The sequence below is a fragment of the Grus americana genome, chromosome 1 (assembly GCF_028858705.1).
Source record: "Grus americana isolate bGruAme1 chromosome 1, bGruAme1.mat, whole genome shotgun sequence".
Classification (NCBI taxonomy): Eukaryota; Metazoa; Chordata; class Aves; order Gruiformes; family Gruidae; genus Grus; species Grus americana.
The window spans coordinates 81,131,724-81,151,681 of record NC_072852.1 but is presented as its reverse complement, the minus strand read 5'-3'; the positions used below and the strand labels follow the sequence as shown (position 1 = coordinate 81,151,681).

General features: G+C 45.5%; 1 protein-coding gene across 6 annotated transcripts in view; it reads left to right on the top strand.

Moving 5' to 3' along the window:
- Positions 1–19,958, top strand: part of LOC129215548 (potassium voltage-gated channel subfamily KQT member 1-like) — a 537,892-nt gene that overhangs the window by 496,873 nt on the left and 21,061 nt on the right. For 2 of the 6 annotated variants that reach the window (XM_054848900.1, XM_054848911.1), the window contains one exon: positions 14,844–16,276. The exons of 3 other annotated variants lie outside the window; for them this stretch is intronic. In XM_054848900.1, coding sequence (XP_054704875.1) covers positions 14,844–14,999 — 156 coding nt within the window. In that variant the 3' untranslated portion in view covers positions 15,000–16,276. Of the gene's footprint in view, positions 1–14,843; positions 16,277–19,958 lie in introns of those variants that run through there. One more of the 6 variants, XR_008580024.1, reaches the window with a different exon arrangement.

The window sequence follows — 19,958 nt, the reverse complement described above, 5'->3', positions numbered from 1 at the left end:
TCGAGGAAGAATTATGCCATATAGGGAAATATTTTTAGCTCAGCTCAACCCTAAAGGAAACTGCAGCATGGAGAGGTCCGATGAATTGTCCCAGGTTGTCGTGGTGTATGCGGTGGGTTTTCTGGCCTGACCCAAGCTAGGCAGTGCTGTCTGTCTCCTCCATCCCTGCTGCCACTCTCCCCATTGCCTGCTTCCAGCTCCTGCCCTCGATGCCGAAATCCGGCAGCCCTGTGGGCTGCTGGTCCTGCTGCTGCCACCCAGCACCTCCGTCTCTCCACTCATTTCTCGCATCCCATCTCCCTCCGCATTTTGGAAAATGCCTGACGCCAAAGAGTTTACGTGGTAAATAGACACGATTTTACAAGAGAGACACTAAGAAAAAGCGAGTGTCTTGCGAACACCCCCTAATCACTTTGCTTATGTGTTTTATGTCTTTTCCTCATTCTTTATCTATTTTATTTAGATTATAAACTTTTCAGGCTGGGGATCCTGCCTCCTTCTTCTGCCTTTACAACACCTACCACAGCGCGGCCTCGAAGCCGGTTGGAGCCCAGCGCTGCTACCACAGTACAAACAATAATAAATAAAACCAGGACTGTGAAGAGATTATAATTAGAGCTGTGCAAAACTCAGCAGTTTTGGTTTGCATCGGTTCCTCCCTGCTGAGTCTACATTGTGTTTTGGATTTGTATGCAAAAAACCCAAAGCAAAGCTCCCGAAGTGCCAAGTGTGGCTGGGTCTGGGCTCAAAATCGTGCACAAACCGGGGTGTTTTTAACGGTTCCTCCTTGAAATTATAAATCTGCCAAGGCTCAATCCAGGTTTACTGAAAGCTTCTTGAACCTTTGCAGATTTTGGAGGCCAGCCAAGTTTTCAGTTTCATTACAAAAGTCTCTCTCAGCTCTGCTTAACATACTAATTGCCACACCACGCTGCCCTGTGGCTAACAAGAGGATTTAATCTTCCCCCGGCTGCCCGTGCAGATCCACTTATAAGTGCCACGGACGGCTCTAAAATCGTATTTCAGATCGCCGCGTTCACTGGCGGTGCCCAACTGCTGCGGGTGAGCAGAACCGCGTCCCAAATCCTGTACCAAGGTGTTTGCTTTGCCCTGGGCGTAGCACCGCCACCGCCTTCAGCTGAGTAATCCCTCACCTTGCTCGCCCAAGTCCCTGGGGGCGGCCATGGGTGGGAAACGATGAGCAGGAGGCTGATGTCTTGTAAGGGCTGGGGAGAGAGGTGAAGGGCATCAGCCCCAAAATAGTGATGATGCTTAAGCAGCCAAACAACCCAATGGTGAGAGGTGCTGGCCACGTGGTAAACTTGGAAGCAGGGCAACACAGCGGCACAGAAGTGCCCAGCACCAGAGATGAAATCAGAGAGGCAGGGAGAGCAACATCCTCCCTGCATGGGGGAGAGCCCCACACCCAGGGGATGTACACAGGGCTCCACTTGGGGCTAGCAGGGTATGGGAGAGCTTTTTAAATAGCTGGCTGCCAATAAATGCATTGTACCAAAGTATTTTGAATCAAGCCAATTCTACTCCCTGCCTGTGGTAAAGGGAGCAGCAGGCAGCTAGTGCAAAGCCCGTCAGCAGCGCTGGCCAGGAGAGAGGAGGTGCGGACATCTGCCCCCATCACCAGGAGAGGAGGGGAGTACCAAAACAAACCAGCCTGTCATAGGGCTCAGCACAGTACCAGCTATGGCCTTGTGCCCCTACCAGAGCATCCAACATCTCAGGGGAGCAGAGACCTCCTGGTTCCTGGCTTGCAGGTCTCCCAGACTTCTCCATAGGCTGTGCAAGTGAGGCTGGCTCCTGGGGCTCCCACGCAGTCCGGCTGTGCAAGGCCACGTGCGTCTTTGGCATAGGCTAAGTCACAAGCGTGTGAACTAGAACTTGCAGGAGCTTTTGCATTGAAAAGCATCTTCCCTGGCAAAATTTGCAGGATCTGCTGTATTAGAGAAAACCATATTGATTCTGACAAACTTTTTAGGAACAATAAGGAAAAACAAGTGGAGATTTGAATGGAGGTATTTCAGTGGTTTTAAAAGTGAAAAGTTGTGGGGGTGTGTATTTCACAGCAATTTTTCTTCTGCAAATTATTAGCAAATAAAAAAGAGAAAAAATTAGACTTCATGAAAAAGAAATTAAATTATTTGCTTTTATGTAGATTCAGCATGGTCTGGGGGGTCTGGAGGATTTTTTTATTTATTTTGAATCTTTTTGCAGGATAGAAAATCCACTTCCTTGTTAACAGTACTTAAAACCTTAGCTCAAATTCCTAGAACAAAGCAGTTGTGTGCCTTACCGTGGACATTTCAGCTGGCTATACCAGAGGTAAGGGATGGGTTGCACAGTGCTTCAGGTGGAGCACAGCATGTGACCCCAGTTCACTTACAGCTTTTGCTTTTCCCTCTGTTTCTGTGTGACCTACGAGCAGTAGAAGAGTCATTTAAGCACGGAGGAGGAGGAGGCATCCATGGCCCTGGGATCCAGGCTGGGGGCAGCTCTCCTGCATGGGGAGCCTTTGCTGTGCTGCACAGCTCTCCTGGGCTTGCTCCTCAGTGCAGCCAAGGCTGGACCCGGGACCCGTATAGCACAGGAGGGTGCAGCTGGGGCGGGCAGGGCCATGCCTTTCAGCAGCAGCAGGGCTTAAGCACGATTTTTCATCCCTGTTTCAGGACTGGGCATGCAGCGAAGGAAGCCAAGCACGGTGGTCAGGCAGCCAAAACCAGAGCCTCAATGTCATGGATTCATGGCGATGGTCATTTTTGGTTTACACTATACCGGTGCAGAAAGACAAGCACCTAGTCACAGCTGGGATTTTTAATATGCATTAAAGCATGAAAGTGAAAGCTTTCTAAAGTATTAATTAGCAAAAAGATAGATATCTTATTTTCCTTCTCACTGATAACTAGTTCCATACGGAGTTAAACAAGCTTGCTCTGAAGGGATGAGAAACTGCAGAACAACAAATAACCCAGGCATTTTTAAATATGGCTTAGACATATTATAGATTGTATTGAGTTAGTAGATCAAAGTCATAGTTCATGTTGAGTAAAAATAATAAAAGAGCAAGTAGATGTGAAGCTAAGCAATTAAACCTGTGGGGTTCTCGGTAATCCCAACAGGTACCTATTTTATTAATGAATTTTAGCTTATTGACCTGAAAAAGATCTGTTTTCCCCCAAGGCAAAAAGTTGTGTAAATACCTCCATGGCTTCCCACTTCTACCTCTAGAACCTCAAAAAAGCCAGTAACCCAAAATCTTAATTAAACTGCAGCACCAGTTGAAATTATTTTACTAAATGCTGGGACAGTGAAATCTCACCAGGCCATTCTCATATTCCTACACCTCAATGTTCATGTTAATACATGTCCCTTTTTATTGCTGTGCTTTTTCTCTGCAATGATATATGAAAAAGAAGAGATGTGCAAGAGAAAAATGATTGTTTCTCTGAGCAACATCTATCATATTCTTCTCCCCAGCAGCACTCCCTGCAGTATAAGGCTAAAGAGCTGTAAGAGCGATAGTAGGTATAACCGACTTTTTTTTTTTTTCCCCTTAATTAACAGTACAGTGCCTTGCAACAGAAAACTGAAGCAGGTTTCTGCTGACTTTGCATATGCCTCATGAGGAAGAAATCTATCTGGCAATTATGGCTTTGCGTCTCCCGCCCTGTCTCCTGTTGTTTGTATAAGACACCGGTACTTCTGCCACAGGCTTCTTCATACAGCTGTCCTGTCAATGCCAGCTTTCATAGGTAATCCATCTAGCTCAGCAGAGTTCAAATAAGACACCTCCCTTTCTTTACTTTAATTAATGCTTTATTTGAGTCTCCCCTGGGGACGTAGCCATGCTGATTTTTCAAAATTCTCTGTTATTTTTCAAGCACAAAAGAAATGGAAAATGTCCACTGTTGAGATTCTGGATTTGGAAAATCTGCTTTACTCAGTCTCTTATCCTCAGTCAGTGTTTTAAATCCCCATGGACATCTCTTTAGCTACAGAATGTATTATGCAATTAATTCTCTAGCTTGGGAAGGAGAAAAAAGACAAATCCAGTCAAATTCATTCTCACCACAATCTCTTCTGATGTTCTGCATCCACAGTTACCATAGCTATCGCCAGTTTATGCACTGATTTATGCTGTCACACCCCACGTATTAGACCGTTCCAGGTGCTGAGCAATCTCAGCTCAAGTCACGAACCATTTCTTGCTGTGCAGTTGCTTTTCCTGCACGGTTTATGCCTGTGGCTTTTGCTGATCGGGGACCGAATGCTGTGGCTTGGTATGACTGAACAGACAGACAAACACCCTCAACGTCAGGTCACTGCGGCTGCACAACTGGACCAGGCAGTCCAGAGTCCACCCACTTCCCATGACTTTTTCAAGAATTCATTTAAAATATGTGTGTGGCAGTGCTGTTAACCAGGCCTGGTATACATAAGCAAGCTAGTAAAATCCATCAAATGACAGATAAGCCAGACAGGCTAAAACCAAAGGGTTCAGCAAAGCATGTTTGAATCAGTAAGAATCAAGAACTGCTACGCCTTCAATCAGCACTGTCTGATAATATTTTACTTGCTTTGGGTTTCTGTGTTTTAATGAGTAAACAATGGTGTTTTGCAATCCTCATGATTTAAATACATAGCGCTACTTTGTGCTTCTGTAGCGTCTTCCTCAAATTGCGTTGCGTGCATTAAGCAAGGCTTGTGGCATCCTTCAAAGGGTGTGAGAGTTTCAGTGAACTCGTTACGCAAAGGTAACATAGAGACTTGTCCCATGCAGATCAGAGAAGAAATAAGGGCAGAAGTTTTCATTCACCTCTTTCATAGGACATAGTACAAAGGTATAGTTTTCACTTTCCAAGACCCTTATGAGTTAGTTCCTATCAAGCTTACTTCATGGTTTTCACTGAAAGAGGTCACACCAAAACAAGTGTCCAGGCACTGGTTCCCCTGGAACAATGAAAGGCGTGTTGTAGGCTTGATTTCCTGACATCAGCACAAATCTGTGCACACACCTTAGTTTTGCTACAGGATTTGGCTAAAATTGCATGACAATTCTTTCGCAGAGCTGAAAATAGAAAATAGAAAGCCCAGATGGTGGCCTCTCAGTGACACCCTCTGATCTCCAGGCAATCATCCTTTTACTTGCAGATTAATTTTTTTTTCCTGGCATGACCACTGTGACACACTCCCAGCGTTGCTCTGCCATGTCCATTTCAATCCTCAGAGCCAACAGTAGGAAAGACAAAGGAGCACCACCATCTTCATAGAATCATACAATGGTTTGGGTTGGAAGGGACCTCAAAGATCATCTAGTTCCACCCCCCCTGCCATGGGCAGGGACACCCTCCACTAGACCACGTTGCCCAAAGCCCCATCCAGCCTGGCCTTGAACACTTCCAGGGAGGGGGCAGCCACAACCTCTCTGGGCAACCTGTGCCAGTGTCTCACCACCCTCATAGTGAAGAATTTCTTCCTAATGTCTAATCTAAGTCTACCCTCTTTCAGTTTAAAGCCATTACCCCTTTTCCTATCACTGGATGTCCTTGTAAACAGTCCCTCTCCAGCCTTCTTGTAGGCCCCCTTCAGGTACTGGAAGGCTGCTATAAGGCTGCTGTCTTCTCTCCTCCTGTCCTCTTCCAACAGGGACCAATCTTTTTTCCGTTACAACTTTCTTCCTTCCTATAGCAAACATTTCAGTCCACATTTTAGATTTATCTTTTGTAGGTCTGTATCTTCCGGTTTGTACCAAGACTCAAACCTACCCACTTTCATGTGATTTCATGTCAGAAAGATAAGAAATGGCAGATTATTTGATCCCTGTGGTTAACAAATATTGATGAGGCTCATCCAGAAAATGAATTGTCCTCAACGCAAGAAGGCTGTGCTGGGGAGTAGACTGGAGGTTGGGTTTATGAAGTCCTGGCCTAGTCCTACAAGAACTGCCTGGAACTTTTCTAGTACCTACATGTCTTACTATCTAGATCGCCATCACCATAATGCCTGTGCTCCTCCCAACAATAACACTCCCTCTCTCTGCCTTTCTTGCCAACCTATAAGAAAAGATGGACTGATAATTTGAAGTAAACTTCTTGTGTGTATGAGTGTGGAGGGAGGGCAGTTGTGTATCAATACTTGTGATAAGGCATATCAATGTTACCTTGTCATACACAGCCCGTCAGCTGTGCTAACTAGACCTTGGCTTAGCTAGATGTCAGGTCAGCAAGTAAGCTTTGCAACTAAGCTGAGAAGAAACAAACCAGCTGCACCACAGCCCGAAGTGTCCTCCCTGTAACAGGAACTTGTGAAGCCTATCTGGCCAAGAGACTGGTGAGGTTAGATTTTGTTCTCATGGAGGAGATTTAATACAGCTCAAAAAAAAAAAAGCAAAAGTAAAGGCAAAACAATCCTGTGTAGAAGACTTGATACCATCTCTTCAAAGGTTTAGGTGGGGCGCAAATACTGAGTTCATCACACCCATCTAAAATGCTGAGCTTATCGCATCCATCTAGGCTAAGGTCAGTTCTTTCTCAGTGCTCCTTTGGCAGCATTTAAATACTCAGTGCTGCATTTTCTTTTTCTTCTTTCTCTCTGTCCAGTATTGTTTAGAGATTTAAAAATTAAATTAATCAGCATCTTGGAGCATAAATTCCAAGGTTGCTTCATTGTGAAATTAAGGTGTGACTCACAATAGCTGCATATCCACCTCTGAGGCTGAACTAGCTTTGTTATTTTTGTGTGTTGTTTCTTTCCACGCTGGTTTTGCAGCAGGACTTGTAGCCGCACAATATAATGAGCTGAGAAATGTCAGTGCGTCATCCAGGGTGTGGCTGAAGAGCGATGTCGCAAAGAGAGATGGCAAGATTACAGGCGGGATCCAAGCAGGATCTGGAGGAGGGTGAAGAATGAAATGTCCTGCAACAACAACAATAACCATTTATGTATGTAAATCAGGGGAGAGAGAGTTCTGCAAACTCTGATTTACCTTCTGGGGGAAAATCAGGGTGAAAAACCCAAACGTTTCAAAGCACCGTCTGCAAACAGGTGCACGTGGATGTACCTAGAATGAGACAAACTCCGGCAGTGGCTACAGCACACCCAGCAGCCAAGTGCTGCTGCGTAACGGCGGCTGTGGAAAGTTACTGTTGTGTCCACTCAAAGAGTGGCACCACTTGGATTTTTTTCAGCTACAAACAAGTACTTCTGGGAGCAGTAGAAATTACGCTGCCTGGTTTCCTGTGGCTCTGTATTTTGTGGTTGATTATCTGAGGCTAATAAGGGGCAAGAGCTGAATAAAGCTTTTCCTGTGGTCAGGGCATCCTGTGTGGATTCTCCAGGGTCTAATAATACAGTTCACCTTCCTCTTCTGCCCTTCCTTCAACGAAGCGCTAATTTGGATGTCTGTCTTCTGCACAAGTGCTGGACTTCCAGAGAACTGTCCAAACTTTTTATCTGTGAGGACTCTGTCTCTCTGGCAAATGTGTCTGAAGCTGGGCAGCTTGCTCCAAAGCTGCTGTGGCAACATAGACACAGATACATCATCAGAAAAACCTCATTTGCTTAGGAAGCCAGGATTCATTTGAAAAAAAAAAATAAAAAAAAATCACACCTTCACCGAAGCAGTAACACTGCTAACATAATGTTCGTGCTGACCAGGCCTGCTTTACAAACCCAGGGCTGAACTCTTGAGAGTTGCTTAGCGATTAAGCAAATGGCATCTTTCACCAGAAGCAGCAACCACAGACACAGGTCTTACTGCAGAGGTTCATCAGTGCAACTGTGGCATAGGAAATATAAAAATATAACGCTCACCAAAAGGGTACCAACAGGAAATACCCCAGGAACAAAGTGCAGAGGGATAGACCTTTGTGTTTTCATTTAAACAGGAAAGGTAGATGGAAACCAAAACAAACGAAGCTATACTTAAAATAAAGATTACTATATTCTAGGCCACCAAAGGTTATAACACCTGACCTAAGAATGGGTGGGGATGTTTGGGATAAAGGAAGGGAGGCCTGGAAAATTGTGGACTTATCTAGATAAGTTTCATGGAATGAAAATAAACAACCGATATTGGCTAAGGGGTACACGGAATAAGTCAAACAAGACAGTCTGGTGGTTTATATATTTTTTGGTGTTCATGGAGAATTGGGTCTGCCAGAGCAACAGGCTGTCATGGAAGTGCACTTTGTGTAGCTTCTACTCACGTACCTGTTTACCCGACCTCTGAGGTCAGTGGCAAAAGCTCCCGTTGACTTGAGGCTGGTCTTTTTGTGCTATTTGCACCCTCAGCACAACGAAGCGAGGAGCTGCACGGCTCAGTGCTGGGCAGGGAGCGCTGGCAGTTGGCTACGAGACATTGACATACCACAGTGAGATGTTTTCTCGTGTACGTGCCACCTGGCAACCTTGCTTTGGGATACAGCAACATTTTAGGATTAAGGCCAATTCCAAATCTGTTACAACTCATCCCAAAAACAGCCAGTTAATGGGAGCCTGTTCATCCAAGCCCACTTGTTGTTGTTGTTGTTGTTTTGAGAGACAAGCAGCCAGTTCTCTGCTAATATTAAAAGTAATTTCATGAAGAATGTCACAGTAGATGCCAGTTATCATTCCTCAGAGACTTAAAAAATGGTCGTGTAGATATATTTATGTACATATGTGTGCATGAGTACTTTAGGAGACTCCAAAAGCTTATCCTAAAGGTATAGTCTTGCAAACTGTTGACCAGTCTGGCTCCAGCCCAGCAAAGCACTTAAATATTTGGTGAACTCAGCAAGAGTCTTCACATGCTTCAAGCTAACACATCCACAAGCACTTTGTTGGGCCAGGCTCATAGAAGCTGCACTACAGCCTCATCTGGCACAAGAGAAATCTCCCCAAGCTAGTCGTGGTCTCTGTGGCTGGCGTGGCCATTTGCTTCCCCACAGACAGCTACCAACAGGCTACATCAACATTCACATTGTCTGGCCATGCTAAAAAGAAGAAAAAAATGCTTCAGTGGCTTCAGTGTTTCACCTCAGTGAAATTTCTTTAACAGGGGACACGCGAGGTGAGAGGGAGGCAATTTTGCATGCATGTAGCGTAAAGATTTCCCTTCCCAGAATCAGCAGTCTCTGGATGGCAATAAATCCACTCAAGGACATGCTAAAAAATAAAGCAGTTCCTAAAATAAACAATTCAGACTTTGAACAGTATGATAGGCAATTAGTATGTTTGAATAATTGGGTGTAACTGTAGGCAGAGAGAAGCTACAAGACCAGATGTGCGTATAAAGCTAAACATAGGCTTTACAGGATCTAATCAAATCAGTCCACCATCTGGTATGAGAAGAAAAATCATGTGACAGACCGGGTCAACATGAGAAAATGGCACGAATTTCTGGATAATGGGCTTAAGCTAAATCAATATGTTACACAAGTCAGAAATGGAAGCATCTATAAAAGAGATTGCACTAGTTCAACTAAATCACATCTGATTTTACTAAATTAATACCATTTTCTCCTACGAACTAGACCTTAGGTGACCTATCACAGATAACAAGCTGGGAATATTAGAAGAATATTCTACCTGCATGTACTAGAGGTAAGTACACGCAGGTACAATAGCTCATGGCAGACAAAGGTTCACATACACTCTTCTCTCCATACAGAATAAATCCTACCCATCAGACGACTCTTCTCCATGCAGTTGGTGTTAGAGCCCTCAAATCAAGTGTTTCTAAGTCAGAGATGCAGTGAGTAGATCCTGCTTCATTTTAGCTACCTTGGGAGCCAGGAGCTGCAGCGAAGGCTGGAAACAGAGGAAATAGTAGGGTCTTGGGGGGAGATGTCTAGGCGATGGTGTAAGCCTGTGAGCCCAGAGGTGGGCCACTGCTGGAGAAGGGGTGTTCAGTGGGCTGAGCTGGGGGCCGTGGGGGTTTGGAAACTCTGGGCTGGGATGTTGTGTTTGCATTCGCTGGGGCAGCTGGCCACGGCAGCTCTGGCCCCAGATGTGGTCCACTTTGCAGTGGCAGCTGCAAAATAACACATAACACCTTGCAGAGACTCTGAGAATGCCCTTGCTCCCTCCTGTGGCACGCTGTGCTTTGGTGGCTCTTGGTTGTCCATGCTTAGGTTTGCAATTTGATGTAAGAGGAGCACTGCATGTTGGGGACAGGAAGCCTGGATGTCTTGTGGGGCTTCCAGAACCAAAGCACCCATCGTACAATGGCTCCGATAGCAGGGGATGGGGTTTAACAATGCAGTTAATTAATTAATTCCAGTCCTCCACCCTTGTCACAACACCTTGGGCTGTTCTGTGGGCACAGCTTCATAGTTTTCCGCATGGAAGTGAGGCAAACAGGAAGCCAAAGCCAATCCAGCTTAACCAAAAGCAGAACTTGCTGTTGTTCCATGACATTTTGATTGGTAAAACAAATTGGGCTGTCTTCTCTCCCTCCTCCATTTCACACTGCATCCCCGGTACCAGCAGCCCAGACATGTTGCAGACAACTGCACAAAGGCTGTACAGCCCGGCCATTTTGATCAGCTGGTGTAGGACTGCTACGGGCAGGGAGAGAGCAGAGCCTTAAGGAGGTGACAGCAACTTTCTTTGATTTATGGGGTTTAGCTTTTGATGCAAAGCTCCACCTACTTAGCAACATATGAGCGTGTTTGTGGGTTTACAGATTTACTTCAGTGCTCCAGCAGACCATCTTCCCCTTCTGCTACCCCTCTGGAAATAGTTCAAGTCAGTGTGTTGTGCACATAATTGATACTGGCTTTCACAGCCTCCAGAAATCATATTAAAAAGATAGGCACAACCTGGGGGGAGGGATTTTCCTGGCTTAAAGTGAGAGGATTTTGGGGGAGACCATGTGGCTGGTCCAACTGAGTTTTCCACACATGCATTTTGTTTATGGTGTGCATGTGCAAAGCATGTCAGGAAAAAAGCTCTCAGGGGAGTTAAGAATCTGTGCAGCATGTGGCACATCCCCATCACGATCCAGCCCTCCTCCTCCATGCTGCTACCAATCCTAGGGTCCCCTTCTGCACAAGGCGTTTCTGCAGCAGGAGCCCACCAAGGCAAAATGAGGTATTTAGATGAAGGGTCGAGACAGCAGCTTTCACAAACAGAGGTTCAAAAGCAACCTCAAATAGCACATAGGTACTGAAAGCCAACCTGGCGCTGAAGGTGAAGGGCAGGGACACCCTGAGTCCCACAGGTTGACTGACCCAGTTCCCCTTCATGGCTTGCTGTGACTCACTGGGGCTGGTTGCAAGACATTTTCTTTGTCTACCAGCCCTGCATGTCACCATGGAGTCCAGCCCCCTTTCACGGAGGGATGTTAAAATGAATATACATTTCAACACTCCTTCAGCTCACCTCATAGCCCCAATAACAACAGCGTAATATTTTAAACTGCTTTTGCAAGTCTCCTTTCTACAGGGCAGTTGAAAGGATATAAAAGCATTTTAACAACTTTATAGATCGTCTCCGGAGCGCTTTTGTGATGTGGGAGAACAGAAGTTTTGTTGCCATTTGCCCGTGGACAGCTGCCAAACTCACCTGTCTCCACCGAGCCTGCGAGGGGCATATCACATCTCTCTGGAAACTCCGCGGCCAGCCCCGGATGGCTTCTCACTTTACTCAGTCGAAAAACATGTTGCACAATTTAACCCTTTGCCCGCGCACTTGCTCGGGCGTGTTACTCAAAACCGGCAACTCGTTCCGTTTGGGCTCAGGGAAAGTAATAGCTGCTACGTGGTTGTGGAGAAACCTAAACCCAGGACTCTCTTGTGAAAAGCCTTCACCCATGTGAAAAGTCTTCTAACACTTGCAAGTCATCCTACTGACCTTAGTCGAGCCTTGAAGTGTCCACAGCTCTCCTTTTGTCACTCCTTAATCACAGTTAACCAGCCTCCAAATTTGACCTTTTTTAATAGGCTCTGATTCAACAAGGTACTTAAGAATTTGTCTTTCTGACTAAAGTTTTACCAGCCTAGTTGCACGTTCAAAGTAAGGCATATTTTAGAGCATCTGAAGCTAGAAAGTGGTGGCTTGATCCCGTGTATAAAATACAAAGCTCAGGATTAGAAGAGATCTGCCGCTGACCACATCTTATGGGTTGCTTAATTTTGCAGGATCCTGCTTCTAATCTCAAAAATTACCATTAAAACCCTCCCATGTATACGGTTGACACAAGAGAACTAAGCATCTTCGTTGGTCAATGTTCAGGAAATATTTGCAGATCCTTGTGTGGAAGGTGTGACAGAAGTGTAGTGTAATCTACTCCCTTATGTATGAATTTCCCTCCCTACAAATGAATATTTACATGCTCCAACCTCCTCCTCTCCTGGAAAGAAAAGTGCATAAAATTATTCCCCATCACATTCTTTCACTGAGTTGGCAAAATACAGAGTAATACAGCAAGTTTAAATGATATGGAATATGCAGGCATAGCTTATCTAAGATCAAACGTACAGATCAAAATCAACAAAGCCTCACAAAAGAAAGCCCCAAAAGATCTTTCATCTGCCTGATCCCATTTCCCTGCCTACACCTCTTTTTGCCCTACTGTAATGTATTAGTTCAGCTTTAGTTTCTGCTCTGCACAACATTTCTGCTTAAGAAAGATTATGTTGAGTCATTACCAGCATCAGCCAAACAGGCTTTTCAAGAATGGAGGAGAAAATAAAGGCTGTGGTTTTTAAATTAATTCCATGCTGCTTAACCCTTAAACCACTAGTGACTTCCAGACTTCCAACCGAGTCAGTGCTGAGCAGAGTATGTCGCTGTTGTGCCCGAGATGAGAGCGCTGTCAGTGCTTCCGTTGGTGACCACACCAGAGAGAGAGACCTGCCACAGCAGCATTGACCACTCTCTCCTAGCAGCTCCCTAGATACAGGAAAAGGCAGAGATGCTGCTGGTGGCGTGGGGTCAGGCTGGCAGACACAGCCTCTGCCGGGGTCCCTTCCCCTCAACCGAAGAGCATCAACATCTACTCGAGTTCCTGTAGGACTGTGACTCATCCTGAGCCAGGCTTGGCACCCAGGGGTGCTGCAGCGAGCAGCCCCCATCCTCCCATGCCCACACACCTTGCCCTGCCTGCCCTGGTCACTGCTCAAGCAGTGCCAGCCGTGCACCTGAGAGCACGCGGCAGAAATCCTGGTGAAGAGCTATGCTATCTAACTCATGCCCTAAATACTCCCTCCATGCTGCTTGAAAATACTGCCTCAGATAAACCCACCCACACCAAAGCAGAGACAGGGAGAGGGGCTTTGCTACTAGAAGACAGTAGTCATGAAAGTAGAAATGAGAGACAAGCACATCTCTCCCTCCATGAGGTGGGAGAGATACTCCACTCCCCCCAGCAGGTTGTATATAGGAGACAATAGTGGTTGCCAAAGTGATATAACTTGAATAAGCTCCTGGTACCTCGAGGTTTGAGGGGCCCCCAGGGGAGCCGACACTTGGAGTGAGAAAAGGCAGAGGAGGGGAAAGCGGATAAGGTGATTTGCTTTGCCTTGGTTTTTAAAGCAATCTCAGCCTGCTAAACTTTCACTTCGTGCTGCCAATGGCTGTTTCCAAAGTTATCTTTGCACAGAAGAAGGCTGGAATCCTTCTCTCTCTCATTCTCTCTGTCTCCCTTTTTAATGAAAGCTCAGTTTAGATCTGATATCACTTTAAAAGGTTTGCTATCAAAGTTTATTAGACCCACTGGGACAGATCACAGTTTTCAGAGGCTCAGAGTTTCACCGCAGATAACTGTAAAGTGAACCATCCAATGTTCTTCAAAATGCTCATTTTTTTTGGTCTCATCTATTACACAAAGCTGCACTGTATTCAAGCATCATTAGAAGCGATCCCAGTTGCTTACATGATGCTGGCCACAGTTTTGCCTTTAGAGCAAACCAGAGCAGTTCACACTCCCCAGCCTGTCCCACTGGCTGATGCTAAGGTGAGCGGGATGCTCTTTGCAGTGAAGGCAAGCCCTACCAGCGCAGCGGGATAATGCCTGCTCAAGTGCTCCTAGAAAAGGCCAGAATTTAAAAAAAGCGGTAGGAAGTATGAGAGCAGGGTCCCTTTAAAAATCCACATTTGCCTTTCCCTGCTGAAAAATAAGAATAACTAGAAAAGACTCCTTTGCCTAGGGACTGACTATGCCTGAGAAATTTCAGCTGGAAAGCAAAGAAATGAGAAGAGGGATTAGCACGACAAGCTTCCTATAGAACGGGTGTTCTCTTTTTTAATGAAGTCATTGGTATTATTATGTGGTTTTTAGTAGGCTACCCTCCTAACAATGTATGGGAATAAACACCGTATCTGGTAAGATCTCTGACTGTACCATGTATCACAGAGGCATCTATTTACAGTTTGAAGGGAGGGGAGCTGTTTCATTTCCCAAGACAGTAATGGAAAGCACGATGTCCTGCAACTAAGGGTGGTGAAGGACTGGGAGAGGTAGTCGGAAAAAACATTCACGATAAACCGAAGAGCAAAAGAGAGTTTCAGGGCAGATGTTTGCGGGATGCATCATCACCGAGAGAGGTTGGCAACCCTGGGAAAAGGCTGAGAGACAAAACGGCTGACTCCATCGATCAAGTCCTCCGGCCACCAACGGCCTGTCCTTCTGCTGCCACTTCACATGGCTTTACACCCTTCCCTGTCACTTCATACTGTCATTCGATCTTTCCAGAGGAACAGGCGAGACAAAACTCGGAGGAGGTGGTGGTTCTCAGATGCCAATGTTCCCTGTCAGCCTTTATCCTCCCAGAGCTTTTGGCCAGGGAATACCAGAAGCGCGTGCAACCATTTGACAGCTCATCTGCTTTCTGATTCCTTAACAGGTCATGCAGATGGACCAGAAGCTAGATGACATCCTGAACATGCTCCAGGCTCAGTTCGGGGATCAGCCACAGGCACAGATGTCAGGGTCAGCCACCCCACCTGTCAGACAGCCACAGACAACCTCGGATTCCCCCCCAGTGAACCGGAAAATTTGAAAGCCGGAGGACAGCCACATGCCACCCTCTCATTCTTTTACATCCAGTTATTTTTAAGTCCTGGTGTCTCAGGATTCGGCTGTGTCGTGGGTGAAATGAAATATTCTGCCGCAGTAGATTAAATAAAAAAAGTTTTTAAAAAAAAAAAAAACAAGAAGAAGCAGCAAGGAGCCAGTCATGACCCTAGGAGAGCACATAAGTTTTGCACCTGTTTTATTAGCCATCGCTAGCCAACCTCTGTCAGCCCATGGTGCTCCCATGCAGCCAGCCCCATTTAGGCTGACCGCACACGGCACGCAGTTGAGGTAAGCATCCGAGCGAGGGTTAGGACGACCCATTCATGGGCACAGAAGGGGAAAAGGACTGGGGTTTTGGCATTTAATCACTAAGTTTAATGCTCACAGCATGCCCAAAAGGGGGAAAAGAGCCAGCATTTGAACATGAAACAAATTGAAATCAGTGAACAGGAAAATTAAACAGCATGTTTTGACTTCTACCAAGCAGTGAGGATCATAAGAAGGGCAGATTTATATGCTAGTGCGAATGACAAAGTAAAGACAACAGGCTACTGATTAAAAATATGGAAGTGTACACAGGCTGGTTGACATATGAAAGACTGAAGCAAAGACTTCAGCTAATTAAAGCAAAGGTTGCAAATGAGATGAGATGCATGTTGGAACAGACAGGCAAGAGAGATAGTATCTGCGTAGGCTTACTGCACAAGAACACTGTAATAGCTATCAGCTACGCTGATGACTGTTATGCAAAATGTTCTCAAGCTTTTACCTTCATTCAGCAGTGGTTGTTGACTTCAGTTGCCTTAATTTTAACATAAGAAACCTGTATGTAATTGGCTGTGAAATATCTGTAAAGCTCGGTTCAAGTCACTGAGTAACAGGGTGCTGCAGGAGGGCTGCAGCTGTGATTCAGAATGGCAGCGTTTCTTAAAGAAAACAAAAATGCACATACTGTTGATGAAAGTTAATCGCTGTTTAAATAAACTGCTGTATATAATTTTAAATGCTAGATTTTTTTTTTTCATTGTAATCTGGTTGTAAATCGAGTGCATATGCTGGCTGATACACTGTCACTGTGAAATGGATCTTACCTGGCACTCCAGAAAAGGGACGATACAACACTGTTGCTAAATATGTAAATAATAAACCCAGCTAAAAAGGGTGCAGTGTTATTTAGTCAAGTCTTTTTAATATATTTGCATAACCAACCATTTGAATGAGCAGAAGTCTGCAGAGCAAAGACGTGATTCCTGGGAAATCCTAAATATATTCTATTCCCACTCATATCCATGGAAGCAAAGCCTGCATTGCATTTAAAAGCAACCTGAAAGACTGGTCCCTTAATAAGCATTTGTTTGGACCAATGACTGGTCCATTTCAATGTAATCAAATTAGCTTCTAACTATTACCTGTCCCTTTAAAACTCTTTCCCAGGTTTGTGTGTCTGGGAATTCAAGCTTGGAAAGAGCACAATGAGACTGATTCCGATCTTTAGATTGCAGGCGCGTCTTAGACAGAATATTAATGATGTGTGAGAGGCAATAAAAAAAAAAAAGCAACGTGGTTTTAATTAAATCAGCTGACAAGCCGCCGTTCCATCTTGTCTGATTACTACAGAGTTACTGAACATGACCAAATACAGCATGTAACATGGGAAAATGGTAAATAATCGTTGTCAGAGCATTGAGTTGCTCCTGGCTTTCGGTCAGGGTCATGAGCTTCTGCAATGGTCCTTCATATAACCTCACCGACTGGCCACTCAGAGCTAAATGGGCAACCGGAGATCAAAGGTAAGGCACTGCTTCCTCAGCCACAGGTAAAAAATTCTCCCTGGAGACTCCTTTGCCACAGAGGTTCAGAAGACGAGCAGTGCAGCTTTCAGCAGAAGGGCTCAGGGACACCTATGGCCAACACAAGGTGAAACTTCTTTCTGGTACACTCCAGATATCTGCGTGACGGGTATGCATGGTCACTGTATTGTGGACCGAGGAATGCAACAGTATTTTACTTACTAATGAGTCTCAATAGAACTGTTAAGGCACTTTACATACAGTAACACCTACTACTCTGAAGTGCCTGGAAAACACACTAAACGCCCTTCCCCGGAAAATTCAGTTAAACGAAACACAAGTGGTCTCAGCGACAGAGAGTGTCAGAAGGGATGAGTGGGTGGGAGGAAAGGATAGAGAGGCCCACAGTGGTCCCTTCAGAAAAAAAGAATGTGTGCATGCGTGTGAGCACGTGTCTTTTTTTTTTAAACGCAAGCCAAAGTTTCCCTAGCAAGTCTTCCGTGAGGCCAGAGCCTTTAGGGGTTTGAAAATCCAGCGGTGCTGGCCAGCCACCCGCTTCACAGCTGGCCGCTGCGAGCACCGCAGCGTGGCAGAGCATGTTCAGGCAGCACCATCAACATGTGACCACGACCATCACTATTGCCACGATGGAGAGATAAGGGTGTGGCCTGAACAACTTGCAGTGAGGAAGGAAGGCGGCGGGTGGGAGACACCCATTTTCACACCATATGATGAGATTAATGGTAAAAAAATAAAAGCAACATAGCTTAACCTTACAAATCTCCACACCCACAGCTAAGACAAGAGTTGCCGTCTAGCAAAATCTTTCTGATTGCCCAGGGGTAAAAGTATCCAGGAGCAGCACTGATGCAACCATCTGGTAATACTACCTGACCCTTCTTCTGAGCAGAGATGCTTTTGCACAGTGAACAGACTGCATATTAATACATTTGCACGTCGTGAGCATTTTGAGTGCCCCGCTACCAAGATGTGCTATCAGCAAACGTTCATCAGCAAGCTATGATTTCCCAAGGCAAGAACTGGCTTCTACTCACTGTGGTTTTATCAGGCCTTACCATCCACTAAGCAGGCAGTAACAGCATCAGGTCTAGGTCATTGTGTGTGTAGCAACCATGAAACAGAAACAGCAGGGAATAAGCATAGGGATGAGCTTCAGGAAACTGCAAAACCCTGAGGAGTCCTCTTGCAATCACAAGTCCCATGAAGTCATGAGATGATCTAGTCCATCAAGGAACAGCATTAGAAGACCATCGGCTGCACCATGGCAGGTTTTGCTAACTTTGCTAACTGCAGTATGGATTTGTTGGATGAAACACCACCAGAAGTGTCTTCTGGAAGAATTCTAAGGGAAACGTCATAATTCTTGCATGTGATTGGAAACAAATTAAATTCTTCATGAAGATTATATGCTCCCACAGTTTACTTCCTTGATCCAACTGCCTGAGCTTACTCTTACAGACTGGAGTCCTCCAGGGAATAAATACGCAGCATAGCTGCAGAGGAGAGTGACTCCTACGTGTGCCATTATTTCAGTAGTTGTATGAAATTCCAGTTGGAAGATTATTAGTAGAGGTCTTGTCCAAAACTCTGACTTCTCTAGAGTTCATTAAAAGGAAGAAAGTAAAGGTGGATTTACATGAAGAATTCTGCCTGTGCATTATCTTTCTGAAAATTGTGAGTATCATAGAACCATAGAATGGTTTTGGTTGGAAGGGACCTTTAAAGATCATCTAGTCCAATATCCCTGTCATGGGCATGGACATCTATCACTAGATCAGGTTGCTCAAAACCCTGTCCAACCTGACTTTGAACACTTCCAATGATGGGGTATCCACAACTTTCTTATGTCCAATGTAAACCTACCCTCTTTCAGTTTAAAACCATTGTCCCTTGTCCTGTCACTACAGGCCCTTGTAAAAAGTCTGTCCTCATCTTTTTTATAAGACCCCTTTATATATTGAAAGACCACAATAAGGTCTCCCCAGAGCCTTCTTATCTCTAGGCTGAACAACCCCAACTCTCTCAGACTTTCTTCATAGCCCTCTGACCATTTCTGTGGCACTTCTCTGGACATGCTCTAATCCATGTTTGTCTTATACTGGGGGCCCCAGAGCTAGATGCAGTACGCCAGGTGGGGTCTCATGAGAGCAGAGTAGAGGGGAGAATCCCCTCCCTCAACTTGCCAGTCATGCTTCTTTTTATGCTACCTAGGATACAGTTGGGTTTCTGGGCCGCAACTGCATATTGCCAGCTCGTGTCCAATTTTACATCTGCCAATAAGAATCATAGAATCATAGAATCATTTTGGTTGGAAAAGACCTTTAAGATCATCAAGTCCAACCTTTAACATAACACTGCCAAGTCCACCGCTAAAACATGTCCCTAAGCACCACATCTACATCTCTTTTAAATACCTCCAGGGATGGTGACTCCACCACTTCCCTGGGCAGCCTGTTCCAGTGCTTGACAACCCTTTTGGTGAAGAAATTTTTCCTAATATCCAATCTAAACTTCCCCCAGTGCAACTTGAGGCCATTTCCTCTTGTCCTGTCGCTTGATACTTGGGAGAAGAGACCAACACGCACCTGGCTACAACCTCCTTTCACGTACTTGTAGAAAGCGATAAGGTCTCCCCTCAGCCTCCTTTTCTCCAGGCTAAACAACCCCAGTTCCTTCAGCTGCTCCTCATAAGACTTGTGCTCTAGACCCTTCACCAGCTTTGTTGCTCTTCTTTAGACATGCTCCAGCACCTCAATGTCCTTCTTGTAGTGAGGGGCCCAAAACTGAACACAGTACTTGAGGTGCGGCCTCACCAGTGCCGAGTACAGGGGGATGATCACTTCCCTAGTCCTGCTGGCCACACCACTTCTGATACAAGGCAGGATGCTGTTGGCCTTCTTGGCCACCTGGGCACACTGCTGGCTCATATTCAGCCAACTGTCGACCAACACCCCCAGGTCCTTTTCCTCCAGGCAGCTTTCCAGCTGCTCTTCCCCAAGCTTGTGGCGTTGCATGGGATTGTTGTGACCCAAGTGCAGGACCCAGCACTTGGCCTTGTTGAACCTCATACAGTTGGCCTCATCCTATTGATCTAGCCTGTCCAGATCCCTCTGTAGAGCCTTCCTACCCTT